We start from the raw sequence: 24,061 nt of genomic DNA on the forward strand, positions 1-24,061 counted from the left end.
TTATGTTAGCAAAGCATACATACTTTCTCCACTCTTGCTACTTTTCAGCACCTTAATTCATACTCATGATTTCCAGAGAAACTTGTTAACCTTGTTTTGTTTTAATTATTTTGTAAAACAGTTCTGTTTACTAAAGGATAACTAGCTATTTCTTTTGTTTTAGCTGTTCAACACAAATACACAAACTGGAAAGCTTTTCTAGTAAAAAGACTTACTGGTGCCAAAACGCTTCCTCCTGATTTCTCACAAAAGGTAAAAATAGGATTATTATGAATTGAAGAGCTCTATTAAAAAAATTACTTAGAGGAATTTTTAAAGAATTATAATTTCTGAACCGTTAAATATCAAGATATATGTTCAGAAAGGATGGCTCGTACTTACGTCAGTACTCTAGAGACTGAGGCAGAAAGATGGCCATAAGTTTACAGTTAACCTCTAGACTAAAAAATGAAACCCTATTCCCCAAAACAAAACAAGAGCCTGGAATGGTGGTGTGCATGTTTAATCCCTGTACTTGGAGGTAGAGGCTGGTGAATCTCCATGAGTTCAAGGTCAGCCTTATCTGCATAGCAGGTTCCAAGACAGCCAGGGCTAGTGAGATCCTGTCTCCAAAAAAGAAAAAATATATGTGTATGTATGTATGTATGTATGTATGTATGTATGTATGTATGTATATTTAATATTGACAGGGCAATATTGAAACTACTTGTATTCCTTTGTCATGAGTCTCAAATGGGATTTTTTTCTGTTTTTTGTTTGAAGGTTTCAGAGAGTATGCAGTATCCTTTCAAACCTTGCATGAGAGTAGAAGTAGTTGACAAGAGGCATTTATGTCGAACGAGAGTAGCGGTGGTGGAAAGTGTAATTGGAGGAAGATTAAGGTTAGTGTATGAAGAGAGTGAAGACAGAACAGACGACTTCTGGTGCCACATGCATAGCCCCTTAATCCACCATATCGGGTGGTCTCGAAGCATAGGCCATCGATTCAAAAGATCTGGTAAGCAACTATCACAAAAACTTGTAAAAGTATCAATGAGGTTGAATAAACTACTTGGTTGTTTCTACAAAGCTTAGATCAAAGATAGCGTTCTAGTTTGACTGTTATACTGTAATTACGGTACTAATTCCCTGTGTCCCTTCCTCTTCCTACCCAAATAATAACATTCCATGCATGAGGCCATGGATTTAATTTCTAGCACAAAAAAGAAAAGAAAAGAAAAATTTAAATCTGTTTTTCCTCACAACTACAATTGTCTCATTCTTTTCTTGTCCAGACCATTTAAAGATGTGAAAGGATCTCATTTCCACTTGTTATCTAAATGGCAAGATTAAGTTTAACTAGACATGATACTAAACACACAAAAACATTCTTCTAGAAATGCCTAACGGTGCAGGCTATGCAGGAGTGTCAGGCATGATCATCACTAATTCAAGGACAGCTTCAGCAATTTAGTGAGCTCCTGCCTCCAAAACAGCTGGGGAGATCAGTGTTAAGAATATTTGGCAGCTGGGTGGTGGTGGCACATGCCTTTTTAATCCCAGCACTCAGGAGGCAGAGGCAGGGGGATCTCTTGTGAGTTCAAGGCCAGTCTGGGCTACAGAGTGAGTTCCAGGACAGGCTCCAAAGCTACACAGAGAAAACCTGTCTCGTAAAAATATATATATATATATTTGGCGTGTGTGAGGCGCTCTGTTCAATCTCCAGTACCACACCAAAAGGGGAAAAAAGCTTCTGATGTTGTAATTCCCTTACTGTGAAATTACCAGCATTGTAATTAACTGAAATGTAATAGCATGTGTACATGTGCTCTGAAGATAGAAAAGGCTATTAATATTACTCACCATCATATATGTAGAAGACATGGTTTTTTGTTTTTGTTTTTGCCATATTTTAGAGTATTACATACCTTGTGAGTTTGAACCCTTCAAGGAAGCATGGGTTTTTTTGATCTTCTCACAAATGCTGACAGATTAGTATGTAACTTTTCTTTGTAGATATTACAAAGAAACAGGATGGACATTTTGATACACCACCACACTTATTTGCTAAGGTAAGAAGTTTGTACAAGAGCCCTCATTTGTAAATTAGGTGGAAAGAGGGTTGTGGGGTTTTTCCTAAGACTATGGATATCACATATGCTCACTTAAAAAATTAAAATCTGTAATCCTTAGATGTCACAAATTCTTATTGTACTCATTCCTAAATTATGTGTACCTGTGTAAATTCTTTCTGTTCCCTAAACAAAGGGAATTACAACATTAGGTACATAGGAAAGGCATCCGGTAAATGTTTTCAAGTTGGAAATTATGTGTTTGTTTCAAGACGGGGTTTCTCTGTGTGACCTTGGCTGTCCTGGAACTTTCTGTGTAGACCAGGCTGGCTTTGAACTCAAAGATCCACCTGCCTCTGCCTCCTGAGTGCTGGGATTAAAGACATGCACCATCATCACCTGGCCAGAAATATTTTCATTATTAAAATGAAAACATTTAGGAGGCTGAAGCAAAAGAATTAACCACAAGTTTCATGCCAGCCTGTGCTACAGAGAATTACCCTGTCTCAGGGAGTTGGGGTCAGAGGCACATTTATTGGCCAGGTACTATTGCACATCCTGATGCTCTGAACATCTGTAAAAAGCCTGGTGCCGATACCATGGAGTGCATGTGTAATCTAAGCTCCCTACAGCAAAATGGGAGATGCAGATAGAAGAATCGCCCAGAAGCTTACAGCTCATACAGCCTGCAGTACACAGTGCAGCAGACAAGAGAGAGACCCTGCCTCAACACACTAAATAAATAATTCTAAAGGACATGTATAATAGTGTTGTATATGCTTTCTATAGGTAAAAGAAGTAGACCAGAGTGGAGAATGGTTCAAAGAAGGAATGAAATTGGAGGCTATAGACCCATTAAATCTTTCTACAATATGTGTTGCAACCATTAGGAAGGTAAGAGAGAATTTGTTCTAAATTGGATAAATTCAGTCAGAACAACCAGGTGTAAAATTATAAGGGAGCCTCAAGCAAATGTATTTTGAAAAAAAAAAAAAAAAAAAGATATGTACGTCTGGATCTTCATTGGGAAGAAAGTTACTAAAACTTTTCTAATGTGTCAAGATCAGGACTTCACAAGCCCTTTTCACCCAGAACTTTAATGCGTAATACAACCCATGGCATACAGGTGTTTGAAATACTTGTACAAATCAAACACCTACAAGTATCACAAATTTATTTTAAAACAATTCTTTGGTACATATATAATTTTCCTGTTTATTAAAGACAAAATCAAATTTACATTCTAATGAGATGGATATGCTTGTTGTCTAATAGAACAATCCAAATATAGGTTAATTTGATACTTACATGCTGAAGAATGAGGTAAGAAATAATCTCAGAGCCAGGCAGTGGTAGTGCACGCCTTTAATCCCAGCACTTGGGAGGCAGAAGCAAGCAGATCTCTGTGAGTTTGAGGCCATCCTGGCCTACAGAGTGAGTTCCAGGAAAGGCGCAAAGCTACACAGAGAAACTCTGTCTCAAAAAAACAAAAACAAAAAAAAAATACTCTCAAATTCAGGTGTGAGCTAGGATATTTCAGGAAGCTTCTGTTGTAATATGAATGTAACATGAGGAAGAGTTTCTTTAGCCTACCCATATAGCCCATCATTGAAGCCAAGGCAGGAACTTCATGAAAGTTTTTTATTTTATTTTTTTTTTATTTTATTTTATTTTTTTTTTTTTTTTAAGACAAAGTCTCACTATTTAGCCTTGGTTGTCCTGAAACTCTGTGTAGACCAGGCTGGCCTGGAACTCACAGACATCCATCTGCCTCTGCCCCCTGAGTGCAGAGCTTAAAGGTGTGTGCTACCATGCCTGGCTATCAGCTGCTTTTCTTACAGAGCTGGGACCTACCTTCCTAGGGATATAACAGTCAAGAGAATGTCCCACTGATGTGCTCACAGGACAATTTAATAGAGGTAGTTCCTCAATTGAGGTTCCCTCTTTCCTGGTGATTCTAGTTTGAGTCAGGATAAAGACTAAATCAGCACATTTAGGAAATGGCAAGTGGTTAATATGCATATAAAAAATTGGGACTGTAGATGTGTAGCTCAGTGGTAGAGTGTTTGCCTAACATGTGCAAGGCTTTGGGATCAGTCCCCTGTACAAACAAAGAAACAAAAAGATGTCAACAGGGCAGCCAGGGCTGCACAGACCCTGCCTTGGGGGGTGGGGGAAAAATGTCAGACTTCAGAGTTGGTTCCACAATTAAAAGCACTAATTGCTCTTGCAAAAGGACCTAAGTTTGGTTCCCGGCATCCACATGGTGGCTCACGATTATCCATAATTCTAGTTCCAGGCAGTCTGATGCTATTTTCTGGCCTGTATGAACACCAGGGACATATGCTACACAGGCATATATATATACAGGCAAAAGCACCCTTATACATAACTCTTTTTTAAAAAATTAATAAGTACTTTAAGACCTTTTTTTAAAAAAAAAAAAAACAAGAACCGGAATGTTTTCAATAAGAGTTGTGAACTGAGTGCTTGATTACTTCTGACAGACTAAAGAAGGAGCTGATGGCATGAGACAAAGACTAGCTCTCAGAGAACATGTTCGGCATAGAGATAAAATAAATACTAAGACTCAGGAAGAGAGGCAAACTCCAGTTGGTCCTGAAGTTGATAGTATCTGAGGTCATTGAAACAAAGCAAAGAGCTAAAATCAGAAATGTAAGGGTTAGAGGTGAAAAGCCAACTACCAAAAGAGTTATAGAAGGAATAATAGAAGTGTGAATATTAATCAGTAGACTAGGACATGATAGTCTGGGTTGAATGCTTTTAATCCCAGCATTCAGAAAGCTTAGGCAGACTAATCTCTGAGTTTGAGGCCAGCCTGATCTGCATAGTGAGTTTATCTCACTAATAAGTAATAGTTATTTGAGGAGGTAAGTACTATGAAAAATAGACCACTGAATTGAGAAAATAAGGTTGTCGGTGAATTTTGCAGTCTAGATAAGGATTGAAATGGGAGAATAACAAATTGCATAGTATGTACCTTGAACTAGTTCTGAGAGTGCAGTCTACTGAATTCAATGCAAATAATAACCTTACGCCTTTTGTGTTTGAACCTGTTTCAATTTTTTTGCTTTTTTTTTTTCCTGGTAGTTATGCAGGATATAAAATATTCTCAGTGTGATTGAAATTAGGAAACGTTAGAGTATAAAACACGTGTTTGGAGAAGATCTTCTTGTGATAATTAGGCAAGATGTAGAAGTTGCTCTTGTTTTTTAAAAAAAAAAATGTGAGGAGTTGGAGAGATGGCTCAGAGGTTAAGGGCACTGGCTGCTCTTCCAGAGGTCCTGAGTTCAATTCCCAGCAACCACATGGTGGCTCACAACCATCTGTAATGAGATCTGGTGTCCTCTTCTGGCATGCAGGAATACATGCAGGCAGAACACTGTATACATAATTAATAAATAAATAAAATCCTTTTTTTTTTTTGGTAACGTGGGAGGAGCTAGACAAGATGCTCTATAAGTCTGTAATTCCAGGCTTGAGAAGTTGGAGTGAGAGCATCTCAAATTTTAGTCCTAGTTAGTTTAGAAGGCAGGCGTGCTACTTACTAACAGCAGTCTGATGCAAAAGTGGAGTTAAGAGGACCCTTTGTTGGGCCAAAGCAGCCTTATTGTCGTAGAAGAGCGTGGTTAAAAAAAAGGCAGGTTGAAACTTGAAGAAGGTAGAGGTTCAGCAAGATTATTCGCTATAAAAAGTCAGAAGAGAAGGAGAAAGCATTACATGTTAGGACTAAGATCCTGACATTCAACACTACATGGTTTGGGGGGGGGGGCTGTTGTTGTTGTTGAAGACAGGGTTTACTGTGTAGCTTTAGCTGTCCTGAAGCTCACTCTGTAGACTAGGCTGTCCTAGAAGTCACAGAGATCCACCTCCTTCTGCCTCCCGAGTGCTGGGATTAAAGATATTTGCCATCACTGCCTGGTTTTAGTGCGTGCGTGCGCTCGTGCCAGTCAACTTGAGGGAGTTGGATCTCTCCTTCCACCAAGTCCTGGGGATTGAACAATGATCATCAGACTTGACAGCCAAACATTTCACACACTGGGCCCTAAATGGTCAAATTCTTAATAGAGTATTTCAGCCAGGTAGCAGTGGCGCACGCCTTTGATCCCAGCACTCGAGAGGCAGAGTCAGATGGATCTCTGTGAGTTCGAGGCCAGCCTGGACTACAGAGCAAGATCCATCCAGGACAGGCACCAAAACAACACAGAGAAACCCTGTCTCGAAAAACCAAGAAAAAAAAAAAAAGAAGAAGAAGAGAGAGTATTTCAATTAGTTATTGGCCAAAGACATTGGTTTTTTCAAATATCTGAAGTCATCTCTATGTAAACTTGCTTTTCTGAAATCACTTCTGTATGGTCTTTGTTTCTGGTACACATTAACAGTCTACATCAGTTTCTCTTTATTGAATCTATTTAACATCCAGTAACAAAGTGTTTTACTTCTAAAGTGCCTTTATGTAATAGATTTTCCTTTCTTTCAGAATATCATTTAAAATACCATTTTTTTGTAATAGAGGTGTTCATATTCAAGTACTTGGGATTCTCTTGATTTCAAAGGTGCTGGCTGATGGGTTCCTGATGATTGGGATCGATGGCTCAGAAGCTGCAGATGGATCTGACTGGTTCTGTTATCATGCAACCTCTCCTTCTATTTTCCCTGTGGGTTTCTGTGAAATTAACATGATAGAACTGACTCCACCCAGAGGTACTCCATCCCGGTATAAATACTCAGTTTTTAGTCTTGCTTTGTTTCTGTATGGCATCTGCTTATATTTAACACAGCCCTAATTTTCTTGTTGTGTGTGTATTTATACACAATATGTGTGAGTATGAATAGACAGACTGAAACATGCAAGAGCTGTGGGATACTCTGCAGTTGGACATGATGGTACATGTCTGAAATCCCAGCACTTGGGAGCAAAGGCAGGAGGATCACTCACAAGCTGGAGACCTGCCTGCTCTACATAGTGAGTCTAGGGCTACACAACAAGACCCTGTCTCAAAGTTAATACATTAATTAATTAAAATAAAGACATAAACTTTATATTCTAGCTCATTTTAATAAATTACAGTGAAAGTTTTTCCTGAATCTGTTCATGTTACAATGTGTATCTATATTTATAGACCCTCTAACATAGTGATCTCAATACGTTACTGTGCATATAGCTTTTTTAAATACTTTTTATTATTTTATATATATGGGTGTTTCACCTGTATGTATGTATGTCTATGCACCATGTGTGTGCTGTGTGCCTGGTGCCTGAGGAGTCAAGAAGAGAGCATCAGATCCCCTAGAACTGTAGTTACAGACAGTTAGGAGCTGTAGGTGCTGGGAATTGATCCATCTCTCCAGCTCCCACATGAGCATTTTTTAAGTGGATACTTAGCCTTCACAGAAATGAGGCCTCTCTCTTTAGATCATCACATGGCTTCTATTTTTGTTTCTTTTGTTGAGACATAGTCCCTGTATTCTTAGCTGGTCTAGAACTCACTATATAGACTGTGGACATTCTCCTGTCTCTGCCTCCAGAGTACTGGGATTAAAGGCGTACGTGACCACGCCCAGCTGTGTACCTTTTAAAAGAAAGTATGTCTTTAGCAGCTCTCATGGTTTAACCAGTACCTTTGGCTTGGGTTTTTCTCTAAGTGGAGTTAGGGCAAAGTAAAGATTTGTTGAAAGTATTTGCTCAGCTAGTCTAATTTCTTTCACAAAAAGAAAAATAATCCGGAGTATTAAGTGTTAGACTGTTTTAAACCTAGTATTTTAGGGAGGGGTTGTAGCTCTTGGTATTAGGAGCACCTTGCCCAGTATGCTGAGGCCATGGATTAGATCTCTAATGCCACCCAGGGGAAAAAAAGGCAGAAGTCTATCTTGGTAGTAAACAAGAAAGAATCACTTCTGCATTAGGGTAAGGAAACATACACATAGGTCTGCAAAGGAAGACATCGTCATACTAGGAAGCCAATATGCTCAGTAATGTTAGAACGTGAGTTAGAAGTTTGTTGTATCACCAAGTGAAATGTACGCTCTTTCAATCCCATACTTAGAGATGGAGAAGCAAGAGAGAATAAATAAGGTTACGTTCTGCTACATAGCAAGTTTGAGGCAAGCCTGAGCTATTTGGGACCCCAATTTCAAAAATAAAGATAGAACTTTTAAAAAACAGATTAAGAAATCAAATCACCTAAAACCTACAGAGATTTCATGTACTGAGTTATTTAAGACTATGCTAATTTTAAATGAACTGTTGCCTAAACCAGTTGTATTTTTTAGGTTACACAAAACTTCCTTTTAAATGGTTTGACTACCTCAGGGAAACGGGCTCCATCGCAGCACCAGTAAAACTATTTAATAAGGTAAATTTGAATGTGGCATGATCTTAACCTAAGAAAGGAAGTTGTTCTTGAGACAAAGTTCTTTGCCTTGTATTAGAATTTCTTAGTCAAGATTAACAAAAACAATAAGTATTTTCTTTGGGGAAAGACTGATGTGTAGAGGTCAAGGGGCAAATTTGTGGAGTCAGGATTCTGGGGTCAAATTCAGGTCACCAGTCTTGAACCATTTTGTCAGCCCCAACTATTTGATCTTTAGCCAGAGAGAAATGAAGATAAATACTTTTCCTAACTAATTCTTATATTTTTGGTTGTGAGCCTAGCCTTTAACAGCTGAGCCATCCCTCCAGCTCCCTTGACAAATGTTAAATGCCTCCCTGTTGCCTTATAGTGGCATTACTAAAGAATTGCTGGGAACTTTGGGAAATGGTTTTAGATGTGTCGCTTGCTGTCCTGGTGGTAGTAGACTGCACTCTCTTGAGCACCAGTCTTAATACTTCGTTTCTCTGTGTCAGGATGTTCCAAATCACGGATTTCGTGTAGGAATGAAATTAGAAGCTGTAGATCTCATGGAGCCACGTTTAATATGTGTAGCCACAGTTACTCGAATTATTCATCGCCTCTTGAGGATACATTTTGATGGATGGGAAGAAGAGTATGATCAGTGGGTAGACTGTGAGTCCCCTGACCTCTATCCTGTAGGGTGGTGTCAATTAACTGGATATCAACTACAGCCTCCAGCATCACAGTGTAAGTTGCTAATTCAGAAAACATGTCGTTTTATAAAAACCAGCTGTCTCATATAAATCATCTTAGAAGCTCACAGGACAAAAATATATCAGTGTCTGAGGAGTTGCCGGGTAAGATACTAAGACTCAGTGATACCACAGAATTAGACCATGTATGCCATGGCAGTGTGAACTCAGTATCAGTTACGTAGTAAATAGAGAAAACCAGAAGTCACCAAGTTAAACTACACTATTGTCAAATTTAACATTGCAGGCTAAAAACGTTATCATTCATACATGTTGTTGAATAGATTCTCTCTAGTAGTGAGGTGAATAGTTTAATAAAGACCAAATATACCCTTTAAAAGCAGTGTGTACTTCTGAAAGCATAATGATCTTCATAAAGATAATTCATCCAATTTGTGTCTAGAATTGTAAGTCATTCTGCATTACCAATTTTTCCCTTTTTCTTTTCCAGCATCAAGAGAAAGCCAGTCAGCTTCTTCTAAACAGAAGAAAAAGGCTAAGTCCCAGCAATACAAAGGACATAAGAAAAGTGGGTCACCATGTGTTTACATATATTTTCTAATTGTTAAGCAATTGAGGTCACAGTATTCTTGCACAGAAAAGTACATCCCTGTGAGAACTGATGCTTGTTCATTATGTATTATGCTTAAAGGTGCAGTATGACATAAAAGGCAAAACTTTTTGATACTAAGAAACACTTTTATTGACAGGAGAAATCAGATATTCTTTATCTGTGTGTTTAAAGCATCACAGATAAAGAATAAAGCCTGAGAATGATTCTTGAAATAATTATAGACCTACTCAAAGTTAATCACTTTTTTTAAAACTTTTAATGAAGCAAAAAAGTCAGTGCTTGATGCGTACAGTAGCCATCATTCCTACAAAGTACAGCTGTCTAGAGTGATAATCCTGAGAAATGCACATTGAAGGCCTAGGAAGAGCTCAGTGGTCAAAGGCAAAGGTGGAAGCCTGATGTGGGGGCACACACCTTTGGTCCTAGCACTCGGGATGCAGAACCAGGCCAGTCTCTGAGTTTGAGGCCAGCCTCGTCTATAGCACATGTTCCAGGACAGCCAGATCTCCACAGAAAAACCGTCTCAGAAAAACCACTAAGGTAGAGAATGATAAGCCTCCCCAAGGAAGAACACCTCCCTCATACATGGGTATATTACATGTCACAGGCACACACCAAAATAAGTGGGGGGAAATCTGAGTTGGTATCTAGCTAAGTCGGTTTTTAAATGTTTCCTGTAATGTAGTTGTTCTTCCAGTAAATTGTGGTTGTCATTATTAGCCACAATAATATAAAATGTTTTTCACTGCCATAGAAAGCCACAGGTTTTTCTGTTCAAACTTGGTGTAGAATATCTTAAACAGTGTTTAAGATGCTTTTTATAGTAAAAAGTACCTAAAGATGAACCAAGTATTCTCTGTTCTTCCTGATTAACAGTTATATATATTTTTTTTTTTAAAGTGACAAACCTAGTTACTATGCTGATACTTTGAAAAACAAGTTTCCAAGCTGGGTGGTGGTGGCACACGCCTTCTATCCCAGCACTCTGGAGGCAGAATTTGAGGCCATCCTAGTCTAGAGAGCAAGTTCCAGGATAGCCAAGGCTATGCAGAGAAACTCTGTCTCAAAAAACAAATTTTCTCCCATCATAAAACGCCTTTAATCCCAACACTTGGGAAGCAGAGCCAGACGGATCTCTGAGTTCGAGGCCAGCCTGATCTGTTTAGGACAGGCACCAAAACTACGCAGAAAAACCCTGTCTCAAAACAAAAAAAAAAAGTATCTAGCCTCAAGTAGTGATGACCTGCATGACATCATCACAAAGCAGGCTTATCCCTTGTCCTTCTGTGGGCAAAACCTCCCTCAAACCCAGAATAACTTTGCCCATCAGGAGCTTGGTAGTACAGCAGTTCACCTACAGGAGCCTAGAGAGTACTGCTAGACCATTCACAGTCAGAGTGAGATCTGCTGATTTGCACGTGCTTAAGAAGAATTCACATGTGAATTTCGTGTCCCTAAATTAACTATAGCAGGTATGCCCACTCAGCTTTCTGTAAAGTGAATTTAACAGACTCATTTAAACTATCTACCATTTTGTTTTGGACAAGAATTTGAGGAAGATTTCAGAAGTTTCTAAGACATTGAAGTCAAACAGTGGTTTTAGCCAGGCATGGAGACATGTCTGTAATCCCAGCACTCAGCAAGCAGAGGCAGGAAGATCAGGAGTTCAAGGTCATTTTCAGTTCCATAACAAGTTCAGGGCCTATCTAGGCAACATGAGACCCTGACTTAAGGGGCAGGAAGGATACATACACACGTAAATATGTGGTGTCTGTGTGCAATTATATATACACATGTGTCTATATATATTCCCTCCCAAAGTTTATGAAGAGTCTTTTTACTAGCTGGGTATGGTGACTTACACTTGAATCCCAGCCCTCGGGAAGCTAAGGCAGAGAGATTACCTCAGGTTTTAGGCCAGCCTGGGCTGTAGAATAAGACTCTCTTCAAAAACAGAAAGAGGGGGCTGGAGAGATGGCTCAGCCATTAGCATCACTTGCTGCCCCTGCAGATAACCAGGTTCCCAAGACCTACCTCAGGTAGTTCACAAATGCTTATAACTCCAATTCCAAGGGATCCTAGGTTCTTTTCTAAATTAGAGGTCACCTGCATCCCTGGGGTGCATATATATACACTCAACTGCACATGAATACATATAAAGTCTTTTTAAAAACAATCCTTTTTAGTCACTAATGAGTATTATATGCACAGTCTTCTTGCCTCCCTCCTTGTGGTCCTTGCAGGGTTTGTTTCTTTGAATCTTTGCATTCCTAGCTAGGAATATGGTGATAAATGAACAAATTGACAAAATAAGAATATTAGTTAGCCAAATTATAGTGCTATTTAACATTCCCAGATTTCTGAATTAAAGATTGACTTTAGCTATAAATGGAACTACCCCTTAACTCTGACATTTTGATCTTAATACTATGGCATCATCTCTAGTGCCTTAAAATTATTTGGATGTAGAAAGGAAAATAAATGATGATTCCTTACTAGAAACCCTTGGGACCAGATATGTTTTGGTTTTGGAATTGAGAATTTTTTGCATTTCAGAAAATAAATAAATAAATAGATGTTGTAGCATATACTATGTAATACTCTGCAAACTCTGGAGTACTTTCTGGAGCAAAATACAAATGTTGACAGTAAGTGGACCGAGTAAAGATAATAAGTGTATCATCAAGTGAGGATGGTTTTATTGCCAAAATCTTAGAAAAACAGTTTTTGAATGTTGGAATTGAAGAAATATAATAAGAAGCAGTAGTTTTACATTATTAAGGTACTATCTACTTCGTAGGGTGTTTTTGGTTTTTTAGAGACAGGGTTTCTCTGTATAGCCCTGGCTGTCCTGGAACTCACTCTATAGATCAGGCTGGCCTCAAACACAGAGTGCTGCAACTAAAGGCATATGCTACCACTGCCTGTCAGGGTTTTTCCCCCTTTACACAGACTTTAGAAATCTTTGCTACAAGGCTAAGTGTGGTGTAATTCCAATTCTCGGGACAAAGACAGGATTACTGCAAATTCAAGGCCAGCCTTTGCTGCATAGTGAGTTCTAGGCCAACCTAAATTACGGAGTGAGACCCTGTCTCAAAGGAGGATGGGGGTGCAGTGTGATGCTGGAGGGCTAGTTCAGTTGATAAAGTACTTACCACACAATCATGAAGACCACAATTTAGTTCCCTGGACCCACATTTAAAGCAATGTGGCACATGCTTGTAAACATGCTGCTACAAGGCAGAAATAGTACGATCCTGTGGCTCTCTGGCCAACCAGCCTAGCCTAATTGTCAAGTTCCAAAAGTGTATGATACCTAAAGTTGACCTCTGTCCACACACACGTACACTGTTATCAACATATATAATACATACACAAACACACAAATCCTTCCTACAAAATGTTACCAAACATGAAAGAACTTGGGGTTTCAGCATTCAGGGGGCAGAGGCAGATAGATCTCTGTGAGTTAGTTCAAGACCAGCCTGGTCTATAGAACGAGTTCCTGGAGAACTGAGGCTACATAGAGAAACCTGTCTTGAAAGAAAAATGTACAGTGTCTGGGAGCTGGAGAGAGCATTTCCTGCTCTGGAAGAGGACCCAAGTTAGAATCCAACACCAACATTGGGTGGTTCGTAACTTCCTGTCACTCTAGCAGGTATCCAACAGCCTCTTGGCTCTGATGGCACCAACATGTGAGTGCATACTGACACAAAGGCACACACATACATGTAAAATCAAAATCAAAATCTTCAGTTAGCCACTGCAGACAGACTTGTTCGTAGCCGATGAGCTTCAGAACCTGGTGTGTGTGTTTATGTTTGCTGGTGGGTTGTTGTGTTCTGGCTCTTGGTTCTTCAAGCTCAGTGTCTTCTGTATTAAAGTTGTTGTGGTAGTCCTTATTGTCCGTCCACCAGGGTAGTTGATGTCTTCATTGTCTGGAATGGTGAGCAGCGAGCCGGGTTTTTGTGCTATAGTTGTGCTACATAGGGACAGTTGTTAACTAGCCCTTTGGAAAGTAAGAGTACAGCTTTACCAGGAGGGCCTTACAAGCTGTTCAGCCTCCAAGAACTTTTTCTCAAACCGTAGAGATTCTGGGGCAGTTTCAAGTTTCACCGTTTTCAGGAGCTGCTGTGTATAGGACTTGGTGGTTATGCATGGTATTTACTCATAAATGAGTTAGGGAAAGTTGCTGTACGTGACAGTGGCCTGGCAGTTGAGAGCTGAGTGTGAACTCATGTAGCTTTCAGATTTTTTATGGCAATACTGCTGACTTAGATTTATGCGTTTCATTTTGATTATCTAAAGCTTAGCGGATTACTGGGTCATTGTACACTTAGGAGGAAAACAGATTAAAATGTACATTTATAAAGATAGTTTCAGTTTGCACTCTTAATTGCACTATGCCTGGTGGTTCAGTGTTTGCAAAGTTTAAAGCATATTTTAGTTTGGTAAAAGCAGTTTGTGAGTTTTGGAATGTTTATGTTTGCTTTTGAACCTAAAATTATAAGTGGTACATGTCTTTAACCCTAGCACATAGGCGGTAGAAACAGGAAGATCAGAACCTCAAGTTCATTCTCAGCTACCTAATTAATTTAAGGCCAGCCTAGTCTATGTGAGACCCTGTCTTGGAAACTAATTAATTAAGAAAGCTGAACAAAGTGGTGCACACTTGTGATTCTAGCACTTGGGAGATGATCAGAAGTTCAAGTCTAGCTTTGTCTACATAGTAAGTTCAAAACCAGCCTGGGCTGTCTGAGATCTTGTCCTCCTTTGTGAGATTAAAAACTTGTAAGCAGTATGTAGTAAGGTTTGAGTTTTAGAAGTACTTTTCTGGGTCAGAATTACAAATGCTGTTTGAGTGCACTGCTGACACAAACTTAGGGGAGCACACTATATAGCAATGAAATTGTGCCACTCGGTTAAGACATAGGAGGCTATTTTTGTTTGATTTCTCCCCTGAAGGGCCATAATGAGGCTTCTGTGGCCAGGGAAATGCTGCCTTAAAAGTTAACTTCAGAGACTTGGAATCAGTGTGCAGATGATGGTAACACTGGCCTAGCGTGCATGCGAGCCTCCTGTTCTCCAGCTGCCACAGGGAAGTAAATGAAGACCGTCTCCTTCCGTTGGCTTTTCACCCAGTAGTCAAGCTGGGTTTTCTTGAATGAAATTAACCCAGCAGTTGTCTTTACTAACTACTACTCGGCAGTTTGTTCTGCCTTATTCATTTTAAGCTTGAGAGTCAAGACCAGGATTGTCAAACCTGAGAAGTTAGAAGCAACCTGCCCCCAACATGTGTGTACACTGTGCATGCGTGCGTGTGTGCACACGCACATACACAACACACACACATATTTGCAGAAGTTAAGCCTTACACATTCAAGTGACTGCAGTGTCCTATACAACCCAGCCTTCCTAGTAATACAATGCACTTTTCTTACCACACACCTAAGTCAAAGCTTACTTCAGTCTGACTTGATGTTTAGAGAGGAAGATGCCAGTTGGGAAGAAGCCTGTCAGTTTGTCGAGCCTGCCCATGACAGGCGGGGTGCGGAGGAGCTTCTCTGGGGACGAAGAGTTGACTCCTCCTCCATATCGAACCCTGCCAGCACAGACAGCCCTGGAGGCCTTCCCACCTCCCAGCACTAGCCGAGAGTTCAGGCCCAGCCTCAAAACAGGTAACTAGTCACGGCAGCACCACAGGTACTACAGAGGGTCAGGTGCTGGGCAGGGTGGTGGGAGACAAAGCATGGTCTGGCGCGACAAATGCTGACTCATTGGGTTTTTTGTTTTTTTTTCTTTTTCTTTTTTACTAAAATACCCATTTTCACTGGTTCTTGGTAGTCATTTCACTAAGATGAGTTATCAGGAAAGGAGTTTTTGTTGTCTTTATGGAGCATCTGTGAAAGCTGTCACTTTAGCTTTTGGAATTATGAGGTACCCTCTATACTTCATGTTTTAAGTAAAATTGCTAACATATTACATTGTAGACTTCCATGTGACTTGAGGGAGAGAAAGATCCTGAAGAACTCATCTAATTAGTCAGACCTAAAAGTGAGACATTTTTCATAGCATTCCCATATTGGTTTGTTCTTGAAAATTGTGTGTGTTGAGTTCAAGGAATTTTGGTTTTGGTAGTAAATCTTATCTGAGTATCATCACAGACTTGAAACACATTACCTATATATCATAGTGTTGAATTAGATTGAAATTTTTTTCCATAATTCCATGTTGCAGTGTGCACAGTGATTAAGTAAGTGACATTTCTTGGTGTTTGGTTGGTTAGGCCAAGATTTGTAGAGTCAGGGAAGACTGCTCAAGGTTTTGCCTTGTAATTGCGAAGACCAAAGCTTCCTCTAGACTGGAGTCCTGATCTTGGAGCTTCAAAGCCAGAGTGCATGTTTGATTAGTGTGTATCCTCCCACAGCTTAAGGATCGCTTTTCAGCTGACTTGCTCTAGCCGATCAGCTTTTCCTAAATGTTTGAAAGCTTTTCCTTCTGTAGTTTGAAAACCTGCATGGAATTTAGAACTTTGTTCCCATCTTTTTCTCTTTGCCAGGATGTCTGTACCTGACATTATCAGCCATTTTTTTTTTTTTTTCACTTCCATTGAAGATGTTCTCCTTAGCGTCACAGCTCTGACAGTGTATGTGGCCATCTTGAGCTTTCCACCAGTCAGTTTTTCTGACAATCACTATGGTAGCCTTACATCAACGGAAGTTTCTACGCTTCATTTTATATGAAGAGCAGATTAGGGTTACAAATCCCAGATTTTGTCTGCTGTGGCCAGGCATGGTGGTAAGACCTATAAACCCAGCAGGAAGATCAGGAATTCCAGGCAGCCTCCTGAGAGACCCTGTCTCATCAACACCAACAGTGTTAGCTACTCTGCTAAGCACCAACCTCTAAGGACTGAGAGTATTCCAGTTCGTTTTTAACTTTTCTCTTTTCACACGTGCTATTTATAAAATAGTTGATACAAAATATGAATATTCTTACTTTTTAAAATTTGTATTAGCTCTTCAGAGCACTTTATTTAAACAGACTAATTTTGGAAGTATGTGTCATGTTTTGATAGAGGTTCCCATTTACAAGCTAAACTTGACTTGTGAGATGCTACAAGGAAAAACCTCGTGGCTTTGACTTCCTCCTTTTTTTAGTGCCTGTCCTCTGAGCTCTGGGGTGTGTCCTAGGGGCTGTGGTATGATCTGCTCAGGGAAATGCTGTGGAAACTACTGCCTTCATGTCTGAAAGTCATGGTTGGATTAGCTGTTTGGAGAATTTATTATTATTGGCTTTGTACCTATGAGATGTGACTTCCATTTGTTTCTCTTGTGAATGTTCGTGATTAGTGTCACTAAAGTGAATCCCTTTTGAAAGCCGAGTTTAGAAATGGCATTGGTATAGAATGTGACACTGAGCCACTTGACCTAGTGCATTCTTTGTCACTAGTTGAGAATAAAGGCCAGGAAGAAAGGATGATACCAGACAGACTTTTATAGTTTCCATGAAAAGTGAAAGTTTGCATTAAAACATTCCATATCTGAGTGAATGTTCCACCTTTATCTTGAATGATTTTGAAGTACATCATTTCCATATTTTAACATGATTCTATCCCAGATACTTGTTTTGAGTACAAATGCATACAGCTTTAGGATGTGCTTTAAGACCTCAGCTTATCTGTCTTACATAAAAATACATCCATTTGAGTGAGACATCTTTGATCTTGAAGCATGGTAATTCCCATTCATTTAGCCATCTAATCATCGTATAACAAGATAACGTTCAACCTTTTATTGTAGGTACTGCACCTTTAATGAAATGTGGGCTTTGTTTCCATGTTTATCTTTGGGATAGTACTGAAATGTCTCTAATACTTGCTGCATGTTGGTTAGATCTGAAAGACAGCTGTTGCATATTTGCTGCTGTTCATTAGAACACATTTATATTAAGCAAAGAAGGAACTATACAGTTGTACATGCTTTGCCTTTCATCAGTGTGTTGTTTCTTCTGTTCTTACTATACACAGTATATTCACTTTTTTGTCTTTGGACTATTAAGTTTTTTACCATCGATACCAAAATAGGAACCAAAGTAAGTTGAATTGTCATCTCTCAAAACATTATTCCTTAAAATTAGTAAATAAGATGTCAGAAGTGCTAGCTATGATGGTGTGTGCCTTTATTCTGAACATTCAGGAGTTGGATCTTTGTGAGTTCAAGGCTAGTCTAATCCATCTATATATCAAGTTCCAGGCCAGCTAAAAAGATGTCCTAGGGCTGGGTTTTGTATTTATTTGTTGGTCTTGTTATATAGTATATAGTCTTTGCTGGCCTCAAACTCACGATCTGCTTTCTTCAGCCTCTAGACTTCTGGGACTATTAGTGTGAGCCAATACACCTGGACTGGGAGAGGGGTCATTAATTTTTTAAAGATAGCGTCATAACTAAAATCAGCACACAGAGTCGGGAAGTGTAGCCCAGTGGTAGAGTGCTGACCTAGCATTCACAAAACTAAATTCAGTCCCCAGCACCATGAAAAAAAATAAAATAAGGCTGAGCATGATGATATCACACACCTGTAATCCTAGCACTTGTGAGGTTAGGCAGGAAAATTACAAATTCTAAGTCAATCTGGGCAGCCTATGTATATGTGTGTATATATAGAGAGAGAGAAAAAGAGAGATCATGTGTACTGTATGCTATATTTTTTTCCAGTAAGCACATACATACATATAATAAAGCTAATTTGATAATTAGGTATATTAAAAGATTAAAAGTAGTTTACTGTAGTGGCTTACACCTATAATCTCAGCACTTGGAGGCTGAGGTAGGAAGCTAGCCTGGGCTACATGAGCCCTTGTCTTAAAAGAAAAAAAAAGAAAAGAAAAATAATCGTAGGACTCATGTAAGAGGAAGGAGGCATAGCTAGTAAGCTCAGATTTATCACAACTAAGTTGGCTGAAGAAACATTAGCTAGATATGGTAGTGTATACCTACAATCCCAGCCCTCTGGAGGTAGAGGCAGGAAGATCACAAATTCAAGGCCTTCTTGGGCTGCATAAGCAGACACTGTCATGTTGAGTATTATACCTCCAAATTTTCAAGAAATATGTTAGTTTCTATAGGCATTGACATAAAAATGAATATTTAATCCTAAGAATTTCAATTATTTTAGTTGAATTAATGAACACTGTTACTTGAGCATTATTTTGGAGATTATTAACTGTATAATGTCCAGTGTATAGCATTGTTCCTCTCCTAAGCATTTCTTAATTGACAGTATACTTTAAAACTAAAATTAAGATTGAGAGGTATGGCCCAATGGTAGAGTACATGCCTAACATATACATAAGCAAGGCCCTAAAAACACACACACACATACATTAATATTTTTTAGGACTTTGTTATCATTGTTGTCTATTTTGCAGTACTGGGGTCAAGTCCATCACCTCATGCGTCCTAGGCAAGCATTCTACCCTTGAGTTCCACCTAGCCTCCCATGGTTTCATCTTTATAGGTATTGAAGAAATGGCGTCTTCTTAGCTGTAAAATTGATAGAACATGAAGATGAACAACCAAGGCACTCCAGAAGACTTGGTAACATCCCGTGCCTTTCTGTCTCATACAGTGACCACATCACAGCTGAAGGAGGAGCTGCTAGATGGAGAGGATTATAGCTTCCTCCAAGGAGCATCTGACCAAGAAAGCAATGGCTCTGCCACCTTCTACATCAAACAAGAGCCATGAGGTGGCTCAGAAACTAGGGGTGGGAGGGACTGTTTTACAGGACAGGTTTGTAGTCACCCAGCTGTACAGCGGGCTATTCTACTGGGACATTTTGCTAAACACAGAAAGTTCAGTTCCAGATTTTTCAGGTGGGGGGGAAACTATTTTGGTGGGGGGGGAATTTTTCAATTTATAAAGATGGACGATTTTTGTGTTGTATTTGAAGCTTTTGAAAGAATTTTGTAATATTTTCCAAGTTTGGATTTATGTGCATTGTTAACAAGAACTGAAATTCTAACTTTTTTGGTAAGATTAAAGCTTAGGTAACAGGATTGAAGGAAATGATTAAGAAGGATATAGTTGTAAATGCAAATGAACTGTCATTACAAATGAACCTTCTTGGTACCTGTTGGGAGATTTTTGGATTTTAGAGTTAGGCCAGTCACATCTCCAGCTTCCTTTGCTGCAGAAATATGCAACTGAACCCCTCACCGAGGGCTCATCACCATGTAGATCACGAAAGGGGTCATTAATTGTGCTCGCTGACATTTTATTGCAGCCCATTTAAATGTTTGTACAGAAATTTTTTCATTCTGCTAAAATTTATTTGGAGTTGTATATGAAACTAGGAGAACTCTGGATACTTTTATATGCTCTCCTTCGAGTAAAAATGATTTAAATTTTCTAACACTAAAGTGTTAAACTGGAATGGTTAACAAGATAAACAGGATTTCAGTCTACATAAGGGGTTGGGGAAAATGAATATTTTCCTAAGTTTATTCTATTTTCCTTGCCAGAGAACATCCCATAAAAGGGATATTCTTATCAAACCTCTGCCATTTCCCTCTATCTGAGAGAGAGCAACTTAATGTAACCACACCTGAAAACAGATGTTCTGTATTACCAAGAGAATCAGATGAAAAAAGTGTTAACCAGAAGAAGCTTAGATTTCAGAATCATTCCAACTCTACTTATAACTGTCTTGGATTTGTTAGAAACTGATTTGAGGAAGGAAAAAAAAAACAAAACTTTTCTTAAAATTCCATATACACAGACACATACTATAAATTGTCCTTAATTGTAGTCAGAATTTATTTTAACAATAACTGATTTGGACCATTGTAAACATTCCCCATTTTAAAATTCATATGGCTTCCTTTAAAAAATAGGATAAAAGGGTAAATTGGTGAAAGGTTTGCTCTCTGCATTTTCTCCCCTTCTACCGAGTTGTGACTGAATGAGAGCTCTAGAATTTACCAGTGAGGTTCATAAACTAAACTCTCAGGAATTCATTGCATCTGTTCTAGAAGTGCTTCTGGGTCTGAGCCTGGCCTCTTCAGAGTGGTAATACTGCCCATCTCCTCTGGAAAATAGGCAGGGCTAGTGAGAAATTAATCAGAATGATTAACCTCTGCAGCCCTTCAGCCTATGGAATGCTTTAAAAAACGCTAATGGAAAACCCCAGGAGACATTTTAGGTAAGATTTTTGTTTGACTTTTAAATGCATAGAACGTTAAAAACCAGCAATTTATTTTCTAAAATATTGCTCTACTTTTGGGAATAATAGCATTGGTAATACGCACAGGTTTACCTCATTCTATGCAAGAGGGGTTAATATCATAAGGTTTTGTAGTAGCTACTGGAAGTAAATGTGTTACTTTATAGTGTAAAAATGTATGGAATCGCATGTCACCATTTCTTAATACTGACTCTGGGGGCTAAATGCTGATCACATCAATGCAAGTTGATTCTCGTGTCAAATATATGTGAATTCAACTGTAAAATTACTGGATATTTATCTTAAACAACATTGCTGAGGGGGACCTACTGTAAATGTGACATCCTCACACTTCCCAAATCTTTGACTTTGAAGGATCTTCCCAGGAGCTTAAAGCCTAGAAGAGGTCCAAAGCAAAGGTTATAGCAGTCTTTATTCTCAGGCTCAGCGGATTAGCCCAGGACTGTGCTTCCATGGTACCAGCACAAGAAGACTTGTCTGGGGTGCTCTCCTCACACCGTAGATGTAGGAGCTCTCCAGAGAAGGAACTGTAAGCCAGGAAGGATGTGATTTCATGCCAGCCAGTCCTGGTAATTAGTTCTGTGAAGTGCTCATATGTAGCCAGGTTTTAAAGCTTCCAATTCTACACCAAAACCGGGCTTGGCTTGGTTAGAATTCCCCACCTAAACATTCATAAAGTGTTCATTATGTCCACCAACAGTGAAGGGTTGGTAAGGACTTGTTAGTCTGAACATAACCTGAAGCCCTCTACTTTGTTAAGACCCTCCCTCCTGCTGCTAACACAGAAAGTTAACCAGAGGAGGCTTCCATTGTAGCCATAATTCCTGTCGTCATACAACTCAGTAGCCCCGTGCTCTCACGGTTCAAAATGTACTGCTGACCTTGGGTTTGTTTTTGTTTTCCTGTTAGGAGCCTGGGAACTTTTAGTAGTTTAAACTTTTTAACCTTTTCCTTGCTGTGTATGAGGAAAGCTAAAGCTGTTATCAACTTTATTCTGCGGATACTAACACGGGTTTTCAGTGTTTGTTTGTTTTTATTATTATTAATTTTGTGTGATGTGAATACCCTCGCCCATCAATATTTGTATTATGGTGCTATATATTTGGTAATGATCCTTTAATATTGGGGAGGGATTTTAAAAATACTGTGATTAAACTGGGTATCTTCCTTTGATTTTCATATTTTAAATAAAGCCACAGTCATTTATACAAAAAAATAAAAATAAATAAATAAAAATGCATCTGTCCCTGGGCAAACATTTCAAGGACAGAGGCCAAAGTAAAATACATAAGGTTTTTACATCATTTCTGTGTGCGTTTGATATATAGATCAATATCTGGACAAATTTAATCTTTTATTTTCTGGTAACTTGTGATCATTGAGGAAGTGTTTGAAGCTTTCTCGTGAAATGTATATAATGGCGTGAAAAATTCCTTCAGAGAAATTTATGTTCCTTTCATTTTTACCAAACGCAAATTTTCAGCATGGATGTGAAAAGCATTAAAATTATAACTTTGTGTACAAGATGAAAATAATTCACTAAATTTGCCCTTTTTTTACACAAAATAAAATGTTAAAGTTGCCGGGTTTTTTTTTAGCATTTGTTTATTGGGGAGCACAGGTCGATGTGCCTTGGTGCCCATGTGGCGGCCAGACATCTTGTAGAAGTCGGTTCTCTCCTTCCACAGGAGTCCTGCGGTGGGCTTGAGGGCCTCAGATTCGGCAGCAAGCCTCTTTAGAGGGCACGTGCGTGCGTGCGTGCGTGCGTGCGTGCGTGCTTTCAGGAGCTGATTCTTTTCACTCTGAGATCCAAGAATTGAGCTAAGTCAGGCTTCCCTATATACCTGACCTCCCTGAGGCCACATGCATCTAGGCATGAGTTATCCAGCAGGTGGTAGAGTGGCAGGGAGGGTAAACAGTGGACAGTAAGATGATTGTTAGCAAAAGGCACAGCTGACCTCCAGGATGGCTGTTACTTGGCTCAAAGGATAGTCAGGATACAAAGTAAAGCAAAAGAGGGTACTGTGAGGAGGAACTTCCCACTGTCCATGGGAGCAGGAGGCCACAGGTCAGTGTAAGCAGTTGCATTGGAGCTGAGATTTCCTGGCTAAGCAGGAGAAGGGTCACAACCTAGAGTAGGAGCAAAAGTAAGTGTGTCATTTGTGGAGAAATGGTCTAGAACCTTTGTCTAGAACATTGCTTTGGGGTCCATACTCTAGGTGACTGTGTTTGTGTCAAGTGCTGGGGATCCAACCCAGGGCCTCAGGTACATTTTACCAGAGACATGTCCCCAGCCCCACTTGAACTAGATCTGTGGAAGTTTTTCTCCCCACACCAGGTAGAATTCCAGTAGACAGCAGCTGGGTGTCTTGGCAAGCTGGCTCAGCCGGTAAAGGCACTTGCCACCTAGCCTAACAACCTGAGTTTAGTCACCAGGATCCACATGGTGAAAAGAGAAAACCAGTTCCGAAAGCTGTCCTCTGGCCTCCACTCCTTCAGGATATATATCTCATGTGTGCCCTCACAGAATACAGCTTTTTTGTTGTTTTTAAAAGGGGGAGGGGTGGGGCTGACACTGTAGAGGCAATGGATTTGATTCCCTAACATCACAAAAGACAAAAGGATACAAGGTAGCAGGTAAACATATAACAGGAATAATGTGAATGGCAACCAAACGCTGTCCTTTGGACTTCCTCTGGATGTCATTATCTAGACATGATTGGTTGTGTTTGGCCACTAGTGACAGTTCAACCTTTAGTTACTACTATCACCCTCCTCCTTTTAGTGTGTCCTGGAGCTCTCTCCATTCTCTCAGCATACACTTTTCATCAAAGGAATTAGTGGTGTTTAGGAGCTGTATGCAGACAGGCAGAGACAAGATCACGTGTTGATTAGATCATTGTAACCAGTATACATGAAGGAAAAAAAAAAAAAACAGCCTGGTGGTGACACATGCCTTTAATCCCAGCAGCACCAGGGAGGCAGAGGCAGGCAGATAGTTTCAGGACAGCCAGGGCTACACAGAGAAACTCTGTCTGGAAAAAGCATATTATTTTAGCTAAGAGTGACAGTTTTCACCAA

The 24,061-nt window shown here is 39.5% G+C and overlaps 1 protein-coding gene across 38 annotated transcripts in view; it reads left to right on the plus strand.

Annotated features, from left to right (window-relative positions):
- Nucleotides 1-22,561, plus strand: part of Mbtd1 (mbt domain containing 1) — a 65,302-nt gene extending 42,741 nt beyond the window's left edge. For 19 of the 38 annotated variants that reach the window (XM_076543145.1, XM_076543142.1, XM_042282611.2 and 16 more), the window contains 10 exons: nt 164-252; nt 763-997; nt 1,996-2,051; nt 2,841-2,945; nt 6,629-6,776; nt 8,346-8,428; nt 8,920-9,154; nt 9,611-9,688; nt 15,220-15,411; nt 19,364-22,561. In XM_076543145.1, the coding sequence (XP_076399260.1) occupies nt 164-252; nt 763-997; nt 1,996-2,051; nt 2,841-2,945; nt 6,629-6,776; nt 8,346-8,428; nt 8,920-9,154; nt 9,611-9,688; nt 15,220-15,411; nt 19,364-19,482 (1,340 nt within the window). In that variant the 3' untranslated portion in view covers nt 19,483-22,561. Of the gene's footprint in view, nt 1-163; nt 253-762; nt 998-1,995; nt 2,052-2,840; nt 2,946-6,628; nt 6,777-8,345; nt 8,429-8,919; nt 9,155-9,610; nt 9,689-15,219; nt 15,412-19,252 lie in introns of all 38 variants that reach the window. The other 19 variants (XM_076543154.1, XM_076543159.1, XM_076543155.1 and 16 more) reach the window with 5 other exon arrangements.
- The last annotated feature ends 1,500 nt before the right edge of the window (nt 22,562-24,061 follow it).

Source organism: Peromyscus maniculatus, chromosome 8, assembly GCF_049852395.1.
Source record: "Peromyscus maniculatus bairdii isolate BWxNUB_F1_BW_parent chromosome 8, HU_Pman_BW_mat_3.1, whole genome shotgun sequence".
Lineage (NCBI taxonomy): Eukaryota > Metazoa > Chordata > Mammalia > Rodentia > Cricetidae > Peromyscus > Peromyscus maniculatus.